The 16,312-nt window shown below is 39.9% G+C and overlaps 1 protein-coding gene and 2 non-coding genes across 5 annotated transcripts; 1 reads left to right on the top strand and 2 right to left on the bottom strand.

The window, feature by feature from the left end:
* Window positions 1–926: 926 nt before the first annotated feature.
* On the bottom strand, window positions 927–998 carry trnae-cuc (transfer RNA glutamic acid (anticodon CUC)). Its single transcript has one exon. It is a non-coding gene; the product is annotated as a tRNA-Glu (tRNA).
* Window positions 999–1,516: 518 nt separating this feature from the next.
* Window positions 1,517–1,588, bottom strand: trnae-cuc (transfer RNA glutamic acid (anticodon CUC)). Its single transcript has one exon. It is a non-coding gene; the product is annotated as a tRNA-Glu (tRNA).
* Window positions 1,589–2,986: 1,398 nt separating this feature from the next.
* On the top strand, window positions 2,987–16,174 carry sppl2 (signal peptide peptidase-like 2). 3 transcript variants are annotated; one of them, XR_008829181.1, is made up of 15 exons: window positions 2,987–3,096; window positions 4,918–5,034; window positions 5,517–5,699; window positions 5,828–5,917; window positions 6,482–6,621; window positions 7,737–7,879; window positions 9,327–9,423; window positions 9,873–9,989; window positions 10,940–11,021; window positions 11,148–11,222; window positions 11,312–11,374; window positions 11,532–11,631; window positions 12,016–12,093; window positions 12,416–12,704; window positions 13,468–13,607. XR_008829181.1 is itself a non-coding variant. In XM_056390868.1 (15 exons), the coding sequence occupies exons 1-15, from the start codon at window positions 3,049–3,051 to the stop codon at window positions 13,648–13,650; spliced, it is 1,677 nt and encodes a 558-aa protein (XP_056246843.1). In that variant the 5' UTR covers window positions 2,987–3,048; the 3' UTR covers window positions 13,651–16,174. The 3 variants fall into 3 exon arrangements, 1 of the variants encoding a protein (XP_056246843.1); XR_008829180.1 differs by having other exon boundaries at window positions 12,416–12,869; window positions 13,468–13,598; XM_056390868.1 differs by having other exon boundaries at window positions 12,416–12,576; window positions 13,468–16,174.
* Window positions 16,175–16,312: the final 138 nt, after the last annotated feature.

Raw genomic sequence — 16,312 nt, 5'->3', positions numbered from 1 at the left:
AGCCAGCCTGTCAGACAACCAGACAAAAATAAAACAACAGCTAACGCACACTGAAATTGGTGCTTTTGTTGTGAAGAAAGAAGTCGTCCAAGTTCCGGTGTTGATATGTGACTTGTTGCAGGTAAATATCCAGCAGAAGGACGGACATATGGAATGACATCATGCTGACTGTATCAACCCGCTGCAGTACGTCAATGAATAACAAGATCCAGCATGCAACAGCAAAGATTAAAGACAGACTGGGGTGATTCAGACCACAACAAAACAAATAACATTGGGTGCCATAGATGACATCCATTTCATAAAGAGGATACTCAGACAGAACATATTTATTCACCTAACTTTTCTGTTTCGACTGATAAGTGGTTTAATGGTTAGGATGTAGTCCAATTAAAACAGCATCTGAATGTCTAAAATGAAATTCTGATCACAGGCATATACAAAAAAAATTAAATACACACTATACAAAATGTCAAGAACATACACTATCCAACCTGAACTTGAATAATTAAATAATACAGAAACAGTTCATTCTTTATTAACCTTTCACAATATCTTTTGCTAGTTCGATTCTAAAACAAGTGTACGGTATAAAAACTTACTGATACTTCTGATGTCTTAGTTTGACAATTTTCCTTGATGACATACCATTAATTTTATTTACACAGAACTCAATTGTAGCTTAAAGTCTCCAAGGTATTAAAATCCCTGCATGGTGTAATTGTGAAACAGATTTAACAAGTAGTCCGTTATGATAGGCTACAGTGTAATGACATAACGTATGACACAGTAGGTGTCATATGATATATGTATGTGTATATATATGTATATATACAGAGTGGAGGACTCTGTGTGAAGTGGCAGGGACTGGTCTGCTTTAATGCGAGGATGTACAATGAAGATGACCCGATAACTCTTAAAAGGTGTTCCCTGACCGGGAATCGAACCCGGGCCGCGGCGGTGAGAGCGCCGAATCCTAACCACTAGACCACCAGGGACTGCTGATACAGGAAAAGAGCTAATATTCATTCTTCGACAGTATTGATATTACTATACATGGAAATCATGAAGTTTTATAAATGTATGTATACGTTTAATGAGCTCAGGATGGTAGCAGAAGATGCATGTAAGGAGGAAGAAAAATGACCAAAAAATAAATAAATAATAGGAAGTATTAATAAACAAATAAATAAATATAGGAATTAATAAATAAATGAATAAATAATTGAAGCAAATGTCAAACAGCCAAAAATGTCTTTGTCCCAAATTTTCCAAAAGCTTTAAGATTGACACAGAGTATGTATGTAGCTCAAAAACAAAACAACCGAAGACCATTATGAACAGCTGTTGTTCAGGTTGTTCAGGTGAAACCTTTGAAGGAACAAGTTAGAACCAAGGATACATTTTCGTTGATTTGGATGTGAACTACCGGCCAGATGATGAAACATTTCCCAACACATACTAATATTTGAATTACCAACCGCCCTTAAAGTGACCCAACCAAACTTAAAAGGTGTTCCCTGACCGGGAATCGAACCCGGGCCGCGGCGGTGAGAGCGCCGAATCCTAACCACTAGACCACCAGGGACTACGTACAGGACTAAATGTGGAAAAAAAACTGAGCGGCTGAATACGGTATATAGCTAGATAGATTGAGAAATATAAATGTGCAGTATTTCATATTAGCCTCCTTACAAAGTTTACGGTTGAGGAACAAAACTTTGCATTGATTAGACGTTATATTCGAGGCTGATCAGTAGGCTATAATTTTAGTGAAAATAGAGGGTTATGGATGGAAAGCAGAGCTGTAGCCTTCTTATTCCAAATTGCATGGATTTGGCATGCTGGAAGTAACCTACACTGTAAACCCCAATCCATCCATGACACAAAAATTAGTGTGTCATCTTTTCCCAGTCAAAGGGTCTTATACAAATTTAGAGGCAGAAATAATGATAACTAGGCTATAGATAAACTGAAAAACAGCGATAATTTTATTTTGAAGCACTCTGCAAATGCAATAACAGCAAAGCACTGCCTGGAAAACATGCTCAACCAACATAGCTCATTCTGTAAAGGCTGTACACAACAGTAGACAGTAAAATAAGACATTATAGAACTTTGCTGTAGCCTTAACTTTTCATCGGAGGACACGCTAGCCAGCTTAGCTAGCTGGCTGAAGGCTGCCCAGACACTGTGGGAACCATAGCAACCGGTTATAACCAGTTCCGTTTCAATTAAAGGACAAATTGTGCTGATTTGTATGGACAAGATAAATTGAGGATGCCTTTATGAATGCATGATGTTTTGCAGCTGATGGAAAATGTACACCTCAAAGACATTGGCTGCATACTTTCTACTACCTTCGTGAGGAAGCCCAGTAAGCTATATATCAAAGAAACGTTCATTTTAGGCAAAATATGTGAAACGTTATGAAAACGAAGATGTTAGTTCGCAGAACGTTCCCAGAACTGAAACTGTTAGCTGGGTAAGTCCCCCAGCAGCTAGCTTGCTTGCTTCACGCATGGCCATGGACGATAGTCTCATAATACATCCATGCACATGGCCCACTGGCGGCAAGCTAGCCGCCTCCCCCTTGCCGACCATATGCTGAAATACATAAAAATACATAAAGTAAAATTCCAGTTCAGAGTAATATACACTATATTTTTTGATTATAATTATTGATAATCACTTGTTACAGCTGGTAAGGGTGGGGATACCTTATGTAAGTCTGGGTAGCATGTAAATTTCTTTGTCTTAACCTATCACAACATAACATATCCAATCCCGGTTAAAATCAGGCTAAAATGCTTAATTAAATTTAAGTTAAATGTATCATCTAACTTCTGTTCCATATCAAGACTTTTACTTTGGCATCATTTTTGACTGACTTTGACTGTAACCAATCAGAGAGGTGCTTACTGGCCTCACGATAACAGCCAATTAAAACAACCACATACCAAATGGGCGTGTCCTGTTGGAACAGCTGGCTTCTAGCAGAGCCGTTGGACGGTGGTTGATGGGGGAAACAACAACGAGCTAAGCATCATGAGGGTCCCTGAAACACTGATTTGGGCCGCTATTCTCGTCCAAAAGGTGAGAGAGACCGCCCCTTGTTCACCGAAAACTGTTTATCTGTCTGTCTATGTTGGGTAGCGACACGTGGTTGACAGAAACGGATTGTTCTTTTTTCTTTTCTAACCGTGTTCCGGGAGTCGTAGCTGGGATGCTATTAGCTTGCGGTGATCACCGTGGGCCCTGGAAACCCACACATCACTCACCTTCAGATGCACCATTCACGGAGCAGGATAATCGCTGATTCACCACATCACTGAGGCACCACAATGTTTATAACAGACTGCATTTTAGTATCAATCAACAGACAGAGGATCGTTAAATGGTAGCCAACAGCTCACATTAGGCTACAGAAGGAAACGGCAACGCGTCTGAAATTCGCTTCTTGAAGCTAAAACAGTTCACTGATTATAACATTTCTGCATAAAATATTGAAACCAACTGTACTTTGACCCGCTGAGTCCAAGTAAAACTAATATTTGACGTTTAGTCAGCCTTCTCTGGTCTGTACAACATTAAGTTCGACTCGTTTGTTGTTATAGATTAGACTAAATTAGATTCTTAAAGTCTTTAAATCCCAGTTACTCTAGTCCAGGTTTGAATCCGCCTTCCTTGATAATGCTACAACTGATCAAACTATATATATATAGCTGTATATAAACGTTTACAAAATACAACCCCTGTATGAAAGTAAATACAATGCATGTAGCCAAAAACATATTAAAATGAGCCTTTCTTCAAATGTTAATGTGCTGTTACAAGTGAAACTGAAAGAGGCTGGCTACTACAACAGGACATGATCCTCAAAACCACAATAAACTACTTCAAGAAACACAAGCTGAAGCTTTTGGAACGGCGCTCACTGTCCCCTGACCTGAACATCACTGAAAATCTGTGGATAGATTTTGTATCAAATATCTCAGGACATTAAGTAACCTGGGCTATTAGGCACTGTTGCACATGTCACAATTACTGTGTAATGTTTTTATTTAATGAAAAAGAAACAGTAAGCATACATTAACATTTGAAAGGCTCACCACACTCATGGCTGTAACACAGGAGGTAATGTGTGTTCACGAAATGTACTTTGAGTAAGTAATAAAAATATGGTGGTGACAAAAACAACAGGAACTTTAGGATATCAAATCAGGGCTTATTTATGGAGTAAGATGACAAGTTATTGATGAAATGTATATACATGCACAAGTCATCAATCAATTTTTGTTGTATTTGAGTTCATTATTTGGATATATGTTATTTGGTTTGTGTACTGATGTAATGTATTTCTGTTTATGATTCTGTTGTTTAAGTTTATATTACAAGTTTGTCTGTCCTACCCGAAAAATTGATTAATCAATAAACAGACAGAAATTAATCAGCATCTATTTTCATAATAGATTCATTTTTTTTAAGTAAGCTTTTGAGCAAAAATACCAAATGTTTTTCTAGATTCAGCTTCTCAATTTGTTGTTTTTCTCTGTATTACATCACTGTAAAATAAATACCTTTGGGTTTGGAACTGTTTGCCAGACAAAACAAGGCATTTGAAGACATCACCATGGACCTCTACAGTAAACGAATAATCACAAAAATAATTGTCAGGTTAATCAATAATGAAAATAATCATCAGTTGCCGCCCTACTTGGGAATACGTTGTCTCTTGGATTGGAGTGTTATATAGATCTATAAACTAGGCACACCACTTTAACAGAACCATACCATATTAGCAGACTTCAGGTGAAACAGCAACAATATTTCCAGTGCTGCTGGAAATAATGTTCACGTCTATGATCTAAAATCAAAGTTTGTGGAGTGATACTAACATTGCTGTTATGTTGACAGGTGGTGGGAGAATATGGCATGGCCCATTTCAGTGACAAGGGCAAGAGCAAAGGAAAGGATTACTGCATATTCTTCAACTCACAGTGGGCACGTCTACCTCAGGACCTTAATAAAGCAGTAAGTCACTTGTGATCAACACGAGGGGTAACCATGTTAACTTTATAAACATTACATTCAGATCAATAAAATATTTTTCGGGAAACATACAGGCTGCTGAAATTTTATCTCCACTCTCTTTGCCTGTTTGGTCTGAAGATACAAGATCTATCTGACGGATATCAATATAATGAGTTACAGTAATCTACTCAAGAGGAAACAAGTGCACGAATTACAGCATCTAAGTCATCAGAAAGTTTGAACACTTAAAACTGGGTTTTATTTTTGGATATAATTGTATCATTTGGGGAACACTTTCTGAAACAGTCTTGTTCAAGTCTTTAACATGAAGTTTTAATAATTCACCAAACATTTCATACATCGATTATCATGAGCCAAACCAAATAAATTTTCTGTCATTAGCAAGAAAATGTATATTAAGAGTTGAACCATAAGAGAATATCCTCCAGCTGTTTAACACTGCCAACCTTTTCGTTTTGTAGTCACGTCTCCAGATCTATGACCTGACAACATCAGTCCTGTGCTCACCCTCTGAGGTCCCAGAGGGAGGCTTCCCAAACCGCATCCCCATGGTGATGAGGGGCAACTGCACTTTCTATGAAAAGGTCCGACTGGCCCAGATTAATGGTGCCAAGGGGCTGCTCATTGTCAGCAAGGACAGACTTGTAAGCCTGAAGATAACTTAAAGCATTTTAAGGCCGTTGCTTGTGCTCATTATGCATCGAGACTGGACTGACTTTTGCTGCTCAGAAAACAAAAATGAATGTTTTTTTTTGTTTGTTTTTCACTGCAGACACCACCAGCAGGAAACAAGACTCAGTATGAGGAGATTGACATTCCTGTAGCTTTGCTCAGCTATTCTGACATGCTGGACATAAGCAAGGTGAGAAGTTGGCTAGTTGACACAGAAACCACCGGTTACCGGTGTGATACTACTAATGTATCAGTACAGTATACAGTAGTACAGTATACCTGTCAGGAGAGACGGACAGGTATATGACTGGCAGTCGCCATGGTTTATCATTGCCATGATCATTGCCAGCAACTGAATAATTCTTGCTTGATGGTCTGTGTGTGCTCTGTTTTCATGCCTCTGTGCCAGCGACAGCCAGGGCCGGAGGCATTATGTTTTCGGGGTGTCTGTCCGTCCCATTCTCATGAACGCGATAGCTCAGTAACGGCGTGAGGGAATTTCTTCAAATTTGTCAAAAACATTCACTTTGACTCAAGGATGAACCGATTAGATTTTGGCAGTCAAAGACCTCACAAAACGCATGTTTATCCATAACTCAAGAATACACACGGCAATTATGACAAAATTTCGAACAAATGGTTAATATTTTATATTATTCTGGATAAACAGTGATGTAACCTGAAACTACTGTGAGTGGCGGAGGCACTGAATCTGTAGTCTTGTCCAGACCTAATACTGTTCTGATTCCTACAGACTTTTGGTAAGGGACGACTGGTTGCCATGTATGCACCCAATGAGCCTGTGTTGGACTACAACATGGTGATCATCTTCTTGATGGCAGTAGGAACGGTTGCCATTGGAGGATACTGGGCCGGTAGCAGAGACAGCAAGAAGTAAGTAGACACGATGGAGGGACAGAGTGGGGAAGTGACATCCAGTGTAGGATATCACTCCATGATTCTGAATATTCAGGTCTGTTTGGGAGTTTCATATGTACAGAAGTAACTTTACCTAATCTGCATGTAACCACAGTATAATTAGTGAAGTCCCAGATAATAATAATAATAATAATAATAATCAGTTTTTTATTTTCATATAAGAATTTACCACATTTCCTCTAGTGTTTTTAATCTGGATCTCAATTGTGTCCCAATAAGTGATATAAACTTAGTGTCATATGAATAAATATCTGTCTTTTAAAAACCATGATAATTGCTTGTCTAAAAATTGAACATTATGATATATGTTCTGAAATTTTAGGTTGTATCTTACAATATTAGCTCAGTATTTTCTATTACACAACTAAATGTGATACTTTATGACAGGACACAGAGTTCCCTCCGCCTGTACGTACCACGCTTTTAGTCTGAAGGCTAAATTTAAATAAAAGTTAATTTATCAGGAGAGTCATCCCTGGGGAAAATTAGTCATAGTTTTCTTGGCTAAGTATGTGTGCTCAGTGTTTCTCTTACAAGAGTGTGTGCATGTCTCTTCTTTTCAAACCAAGCAGTCTGCATTGTACCCCTGCAACTGCTCTAAAGGGCAGTGTTGTTTATTTGAGGCCGTATGAGTGACTCATCTGCTTGAGCCAATCAGAGCCTATCTTGTCTATCTCGGGTTGCCAAGGTGACTGAAGCCACTGTCAGACGGGGTCTCTGACGCACAGGACCACAGGCAAAAAAACATTTTGGAATATGAGTGTGTGTGTGTTTTGAACTTGGGAATGAAGTGAATCACCCAGCCAGCTAAATGATGGTAAATATTGACTGTGGATGGAAGGATGGTCATCCTGGCTGCTTTGGCAAGTCAAAAAGCATCAGTGAATAACGTTTAATGAAACTAATGAAAGAGAAAATCCAAGAGGCTGGCTAACAGCATTCCCCTAGACTATTTGCTTTGTGAGGTTGGCACAAGAAGATAAGTCTTTCTATGTAGTGATCATTAGGCTTTAGAGTTATGAATGTGCTCCCAACGTCCCAAATGCCGACTTTCGTTTGTCATCCTGCAGGCGTTACATGAAGCACAAGCGGGACGACGGCGCAGAGAAGCAGGACGAGGAGACGGTAGACGTCACCCCCATCATGATCTGCGTGTTCGTGGTCATGTGCTGCAGCATGCTGGTGCTACTCTACTTTTTCTATGACCGCCTGGGTACGACACAGACACTCACACACCACTGATCTGAACACGCACATTATAACACACAATATTCTGTTTCCTCAAAGATACTGCTTCACAATTGGGGGGGGGGGGGGCTATTTGGCCTGATCTGCTTCTCCGTGACCAATATATTAATAGTGGTTTGAGTCTTGTCTGCCCAGTAGTTATTACTGTGTTGGGAATGGTCGGCCTCGCAAAGTCAGTCTTTCATTTTCTTTCTTCGCTCATTGTGGGTCTGGCATGGTTAGACGGGCATTTGCTTTTGATACAGGCACTGCAGAAGATGACTGAAAGTGTTTTCCTTGTGCGCCAAATAATTTCAACTCAAGGTCCATTTGCTTTCAACCACATCTTGCAGGCTTCCTTGTGTTCCCTGACTGAGAGAAGCTTGAATAAACGCACCAATTACTTGGCTGTCATTTGACTTTTCTAAATTTGAAACTGCATAAATATAGTGGCTGTTTAGGAAACACTGTCAAATGTTTCCTCCCTGGGTTGGAGAGATAGATAGATAAATAGATAGAGAGAGAGAGAGAGCACAGAGGAAAAGAACAAGAACGTGCAATGTAGCAATATTAATAATAGTGATATAAGCGGCAGTAACAGCAATAGTAATGTAATGGCAACTGTAGTGCTCCTACTGATAAAATTTGTGTTGACAGCTAATAACATTATTAATAATCATTATAATTATAGTAAATTTGAGCAGGTTTAGCAGCAGGTGTTTAACAGGATCATGGGGGTAGTAGGTGGTTTGCAGTTGCAGATCCAGACTCTACAGCTGCAGCTCTGGAGGTGGGAGGACCTGCGGAGAGTAACAGGAAGGAGATAGAGAAGGGGAAGGGAGAGAGAGAGAGGCACACAGTCTGGACGTTCATGTGCTTGAGGGAAAAAACAAACGGTTAGAATGATGCAGTGATGTAAAGTATGTGTAATATGGTCCTCAGCTGCTAAAACCAAGATTTAAAATTGCTTGTTAAAAGCCCAGACAAGCAGAGCACATCTCAGATAACAAAGTGAGATAATAATTCTTCCATTTAGCCCCACTGTAAACTCAAAATCCCTCTGAGCTACAGTTGACATTGCGTCCTGTAGCAGCTGTAGATGCTGTTTGCAGATCTGGATGTGTGAACCACTTGATTGTAAAGACTGGCAGCACTGCAAAAGAGCTTAATGGCTCAGATAACATTTCTCTGATAAATAGATTAAACTGATCGGTGCTGAAAGACCGCTTAGTGCCTTTGAATCACTGTTGCACATTGACCCAACAGACCAAATACTGCAAACACAGTGGTGAAACTGCTACTTCTATTCAGGTATTAAAGGGCTTACTTTGTCAAAGAGCACACATACCAAAAAAGTGTATTTCCTTCTGTAGAATATGAGTGAGATATCATGTGTTAATGGATACTAATCTCTCACTTCCCTCACTGTTTAGCCATTTGGGTCATCGCCATCTTCTGTGTGGCCTCCTCTGTCGGCCTGTACAGCTGTCTGTGGCCTTTTGTCAGGAGACTTCCTTTCTGCAAGTGCAGGTGAGACTACACAATATGCTTTCATAATGTGAGCTGCTCAAAAGTCTGTTTTCAGCACCTACCATATTTTTTTCTGAATCTCCATATAGCTGCGTACGTTCTGTAAGCCTCGTCTACAAATTTACTTACTCTCAAACCTTAACTAACAGCTGTCAGGCTGTTATGATTAACCCTGTTTTTTTTAAGTCGTACTCTCCAATTAAATGTTTATTTTACATTTACAATTATAGATATATATATATATATACACCTGCATCTCATGTGGTTAAAGTTAGAGATTAGGCCTTGAGGTATAATTTTAGGCATATACAGTAATTATTGCTTATGACCGGGTCTGGACTCTGGTGATAGTAGATGTTAGGTGGTGACTGTCAGACTGAGTTTTATTCAAAGAAAATGTCCTTGTTGTGGTTATATTTATTGATTTGTGGGCCGTCTTTTGATCACAGGATCCCAGAGAACAACCTGCCATACTTGCACAAGCGGCCACAGATCCGCATGTTGCTGCTGTCAGCCTTCTGCATCGGTGTCAGCATCACCTGGATGGTGTTTCGCAACGAAGACCAGTAAGTGCAAAGAGGGAAAAAAGTGTCAAATTCATTGTTTTACAAACGCACACATTTAGTAGTTAAATGCAGAGAAAAAAACAAACAGTAGTTGCTGCATTCAACTGAAGATGTTTTTCAGGATATGTTGTTTACATGTTATTATGGTGCTCTGCCTTTGAGTATCCTGGTCTCCAGTTAACAGAATATTCCCATCACACACCAGCAAACCTGCCACCTGTGTTCTCTGAGCAAGATGTGTGTTACGCCTGTATCAGACTTCACTTCATGCGGCTTGGGTGGATAAAATAGCTCTCTCGTTTTAAAAGAATGCATCTAAGAAACATTCAAGACTGATTGAAATCCATCCTAAACAGATGCTGAGAAGGTGTAAATGCATCCGTTTTTCAAGATGCATGTAATCTTTACTCTTTCCATTGTGTAACTATGTCAGCGGTCTGTGGAAACAGTTGCTCACTGTCTGATTTGTTCTGTCTCCTCTGTCTATAACAGCAGCTGAAGTCGCACTAAGACTACAATGAATTTAGCCACTGTTCTGTCTCACTAAAACAACAAAGAAAATTGTTGTTTGTTCAAATTTAAGTGTTGTAAGTCTCATCTGGATTTTATCCATGTATGACACACTCTACAATGTAAGTGCAAAAAAGTGTTTGACATTGTGGTGTAAATATCCAAACACATACAGAGACAACAGTGTTAACATTTAGACTGCAAATTCACTCAAACTCGTAAAAACGTATTTTCAGTTGATTCCAGAATGTGCCGCAGAAGTCTGCCTACACCCAAGAGCTTTAGTTTACAAACAAGCGCACTTCACTGTGGGTGTTGTTTGCTGTGTGTCGGGTGACATAATGGTGGCTTTTTTTTCTGTCTGTGTGTGATAACATGTTGGAGGTACATCATATGAAGATGGTGTTTGCTGACTCAAACTCGTGTTGTGTGTCCTCCAGGTGGGCGTGGGCGTTACAGGACGCCCTGGGGATCGCCTTCTGTCTCTACATGCTCAAAACAGTCAGACTGCCCACATTTAAGGTGGGCTATAAACCATCATAGATGTAAACTGTAACAATGTGGAAAGTGGTTGTAAAGATTTAATGGTGTTTGGCTTTTGTACCATGTTAGTTTTAAACTGACCATGTATTTTTCTATCGTGTACAGGCTTGCACTTTACTACTGACAGTCCTTTTTGTCTACGATGTTTTCTTCGTATTTATTACACCCTTATTTACAAAGGTATGCCAAGACATTTTTCACTCAAACCTATTCACATGTCTACAGTCCATTTTACTGTGCTTACGTTACTCGTGGCCTTTTCTCCGCAGAGTGGGGAAAGTATAATGGTGGAGGTAGCGGCTGGTCCCTCTGACTCCTCCACACATGAAAAGGTGAGCTTGTTTTCAAATTCCACAACCCCCTTTGGGTGTAATGGGGTTAAAGAAACATAACACTTACATTTACCGCTGCTCCTTCTGCTCAAAGTGCTCCTCTCAGCTCAGAGGAAAAGTCATTGATAGTTAACACTAATGGTTGTGTTTTCTCCAGCTTCCCATGGTGCTCAAAGTGCCAAGGTTAAACTTCTCTCCCCTGGCTCTTTGTGACCGGCCCTTCTCCCTCCTGGGTTTTGGCGATATCTTAGTACCAGGTAATAAAATGCATCATCACACCAAAAGCCACTCAAACAGCTTAAAGCTCATCAAAAAAATTATTAAACGACAATTGACCACAGTCACCCGATTTAGTCTTTTCTTCGAACATAACACATTAATGTGGTTGCCAACTATGTAAGCGCAGAACAAGTCAACAACAATAGCTGCATACTTAATGCTATATAAGTGCTACATTTAGTTCTCATGAATTAATAACTGCACAATAATGTCCTTTAGTCTAGAAAATATCCGGTGTTAATATCAGATAATGTAGAGTGCAGTGAAAGACTTTGGTTTCTGATGACTAAGTGTGATGAGATGGGGCTGAATACAGTAGCTGCTCTTGTTCTGAATGATCCTCTGCTGTTTTTTTCTGTCAGGGCTGCTGGTGGCATACTGTCACAGGTTTGACATTTTAACACAGTCCTCCAGGATCTACTTTGTGGCCTGTACGATCGGTAAGTGCCGGGCAGGGGAGGCGGCAGTTTGTGAGCAATGTAATTGCATAAAAATATTCACTGTACTCCTCTGTGATTTGAGTATCGTTAATGAAGTAGAAGATCAAGCAGCTCTCCCTTAGATTCTACTTTGAAATACAAGTGTCTCGCTCTGGGTAGTATTTTAATTACAGGAGGCCCACCGAGTTTGCTTACAAACAATATGTAAAAAAAAAAAAGAAAAAAAAAGGAAAACCAGCATCTTAAGTGTTGGCAGGACATGACTGGACTTTGGAAATGTTGACCCTCTGTGCGTTGTCTCACTTTGTCTCTCTCCTGTCAGCTTACGGCATCGGCCTGCTGATCACCTTCGTGGCCCTGGCCTTGATGCAGATGGGTCAGCCGGCCTTGCTCTACCTGGTGCCTTGCACTCTGCTCACCAGCCTCACTGTAGCGCTGTGGCGCAGGGAGTTGCCCCAGTTCTGGACTGGAAGTGGATTTGTGGTGAATACCAGTTTGATATGACTGCCTACTGCCGAAGAACAAAAAGACTTAAAAAAAAAAATGGCAACAAAAGAAAACAAACAAAAAAATCTAGTGTTAAATAACATGCAGAGTAAAGTGAATTTCAAGTTGAGTAACCCCTTTAAATAATTCCATTCGTTCCAACTGCCTCTTTCTGTTGTACTGTCCCCCTCCCCGCCTTCCCTCCCATCGCTGCTCCTTGCCCTTCATTTTACTGTGGGTGTGCTCTAGTCTGCTGCTGAGGGCTCAGCTGTCTGTGAATGTCACTGCAGGTATTCTATCTGGGCTTGCTACTTCACACTCTACCATTAAAACATCCTGATTCTACTTAGGGTTCATTTTTGTTATTGTTTTTCTTTGAAGAGTAGATATGTGTTTTTGTGTGTGTGCGTGTGTGTGCGTGTGTGTGCGTGCGTGCGTGCGTGCACATCTGTGATAGACTAGTGATCACTTAGCAAAGTGGGTAACTACAACAAGAGTAATCATTGGTGGTGCTGACAGTCATGTAGACTAGCTTGTTATTTTTCAAACAGCTTTGTATCTAGTTTCATGGGCTTCAAACCCCCAGTGGGTTTATTTGGATAGGCTTTCCTTTCCATGATGCATATCTGAGACTGTTTAATTTCTGACTACAGGAATGCCTCTGACAACAATATTAAGCGCAAATCTCCTTTAATTTGGATAAATTGTTAAAGGAAGATGTGATGAAAAAATAATCTTGTGGACAGAGGAATGACTGTATACTTTATGATTGTGTTTGTCTTATCCTAGTTCTTTTGTATCTGTAATTATCATAAATAATTTATATTTAGTTTTCAGTTCGATACGTTTCAGTGATCTCACATGGGCTCTGTTTTTTGTCCTCTGCAGCCTGCCATAGCACTCGCACCGATAAACTGTACACAAACGGCAGCACCACAGACAGAGGGGCCCTCTACTAAACCAGAGCCACAAACCTCAGAAGCCACCACTCAGAGCGAAGGCTTGCCCCAGCACCCGCCTCAGGAAATGCCCCCGGCTGAGAGAGATGAAGACAAAGACAAATCTAACTGAAAGGACTTCTAGTATGGTATATTCCATTTCACTTCATGTTTTATTTCTTGTTGAGTTTTTTTCTACATTGTGTCTCAGTCAATGGACATTTTAAATACAGACATTTATTTGCACTTGGTGCGAAGGGAAGAGCAGAGGAAATCTGCATTTTCTGAATGGCTGGCTCAGCGGGGACACAGGATTGGACACAAGGTCGAGGCATTGAAACTGACAAACACACCAAGTATAAACCCAGCACAGAAGCCCCAACAACTTCCTCTAGTAACCTATTGCACAGTCTGGACCAGTGGTGGAAAGTAACTATGTATTTTACTCAAGTAAGTACAGTTGTAAAGTATTTGGACTTTACTTGAGTATTTCCATTTATGCTACTTCATATTTCTACTCTACTACATTTCAGAGACACTCCACTACACTCACCCCACTACATTTATTCCACTGGTACTTTTACTTAAGTAAAGGATCAGAGTACTTCTTCCACCACTGGTCTGTGCCACTGTCCCTATGTAAAGGGAGTGAAAAGCCAAATCTGGAAGCTACTCAAGCTTTTGAACCTTAAATACTACCCTGACACTCAGCTGAGGCTCCTAAAAACCTTAAAGGCACGGTCACACCAGCATTTGAAATGGCAAAATTTTGCAGCAAGAACAATTCATGTCAATGCAGATGCTGTAGTCACTGCAGTCATTCAGAGAGGTGAGGTTAATCCTTGATTAGTTTTTCAAACTTTGGGAACTTTAATCAAAATGTATTAGTGATGGATTTAATCTCTAATCTATAGTACTATAAAATGAGCCATGAAAGAGGAATAATTTGTAAACAGTTAATGTAGAGCTGCAACTATTAGTGGATCAATAGAAAATAATATATAAATAATATTGGAGCTTCTCAATTTTGAGGATTGTAAGCTTTACTGTCATGACCCGTAAAGGCATCATCTTGGTCTTTAAGAACTTACGACAGGCACTTTTCACAATTTTCTGACATTTCCGAGACAAACTGATCAATCGAGAACTGGCAATCGGAAAATCGGCAGAGAGCAGATAAATTCGAATGACTGGTGCTAGCATGTTTTGGGCTGGTTGGCACGTTAACAGTTAGCTCACTAGCTACAGAAGTTCCAACTAGCCCTGCCAGTCGTCACAATGTCACCAAGCCCCTAGAACCAGATATTTCACTGTTCCACTTTTCCTGAGTGACCAGGCCTTAAAGGTCTCACTATGCTTACAATGTGTTTGTATGAGATGTGTTCACTGAGCATGTCTAAAGGCAAAGTGTCTAAAGCTGTTACAGCTGCCCTTGAAGCGATGAGTTCTACAAAGGCATTTGTGGTATGTCTACATGGATGCACATTACAGGAACACTACACAGCTGGCCAATCGCTGTCTGAAGCCAGCGTGATTCAGATTGTCTCGGAAAAGTTAGATTTGAGGGGGCTGCTTCCAACGATTTTTCTGAGGGCTGGAGAATTTGGGTAAAGAAACTTTCAAGCACTTCGTCTGAATCATACTTGGACCCTTCATCTCAAAAGCACACAGATACACACTGCATAAGAAGCCATTTTAGCTGTCTTTATCCCTCCAATACATTATAAAGTAATCCAGTGTCAGAATATAAAGTACAACAGTGATGGCTGAAGAGTGTCATAACCTTTAAAATGTGGTGCTATCATGGTTGTTGACTGAGCCAAAGCTATTAGATTTTTGTTTTTTTAACTGAAGCATTTGTTGATGTTTCCTCATCTTATTTTTGGTATATTTTGTTTTGCATGCAATAATTTCAATTTTTCCCTTTTTATATAAAATGTAGTGTATAATCTATAGTGTAGACTTTGTATACATTATTGGTGGTGCGACACTTTAAAAAACATGGGCCACCAGTTTTGTTCCCCAAGTAGTTATTCATTTTGTCTTAAGAACTGGTTTTGGCCTTTTGGTGTCCATGTTGGGAGGTGCAGTAGAATTTGTCACATGTAAAAGCTTATGAAAAACACAAGCACTGTGTTTTTGTCAGATTCTACAGTTTAATGTGTGAACTGAGGAGCGAGTGATGGGTTACCAATGTTCCTCGGTTAGTTTATATGAAGCATTTGCACAATATTTTTTAATTCATGTGCTAACAGAAGTTGTTGGTTCATGTCTGTATATGTTCATGTATATTCATAATGGTTTAAAGAAACGGAAGCCAAGGTGTCAGTATATCCTGAAGGAGCCATCTTAAACTCCAGAGCCCAGCAGTCACTTCACTCTGTACACTGTATTACAGATATATTTCTGATTCTCATTCATTTCTGACGCCTGTTAACCGAGACCTGTTTAAAAGCCGAGGGTTAAAAGGTAAAAATAACTTGGTCAGAGGTCAAACGACAGCAGCTTGGTTGTCTGGATGTGTGCCCTCGCTGATTCAATAGAGCAGTGTTTTCCAGGACATGAGATTATTCATTCACCAGTATAGTTTGTTGTCACCAAGTGGTTTTTAATGCCTCTGTTGAGGAATACATATAATAAACAAACATTGTATTTGATATTTGGTGTCTTTTGTTCTTATTACACATTAAAAGTGTAGGTTTAAGAAAGGATGCTGTCGTCTACTGCTGCTACTACCTGGATATGTTGATGCCCAACATAATTCAGCTTCTGCCAGCGGTTCCATGAGTCTGAAA

Source organism: Seriola aureovittata, chromosome 12, assembly GCF_021018895.1.
Source record: "Seriola aureovittata isolate HTS-2021-v1 ecotype China chromosome 12, ASM2101889v1, whole genome shotgun sequence".
NCBI lineage: Eukaryota > Metazoa > Chordata > Actinopteri > Carangiformes > Carangidae > Seriola > Seriola aureovittata.
The sequence above is the reverse complement of the archived record's forward strand: the minus strand, read 5'-3'. Positions and strand labels throughout refer to the sequence as shown.

Bases quoted from the DNA above. Each gene is read 5' to 3' on its own strand.
- sppl2 (XM_056390868.1), top strand. From the start codon at position 3,049: ATGAGGGTCCCTGAAACACTGATTTGGGCCGCTATTCTCGTCCAAAAG. The intron at 9,990-10,939 runs GTAAGTGCAAAG...TGTGTCCTCCAG, and splicing joins GTGTTTCGCAACGAAGACCA to GTGGGCGTGGGCGTTACAGG. The intron at 12,094-12,415 runs GTAAGTGCCGGG...CTCTCCTGTCAG, and splicing joins CTTTGTGGCCTGTACGATCG to CTTACGGCATCGGCCTGCTG.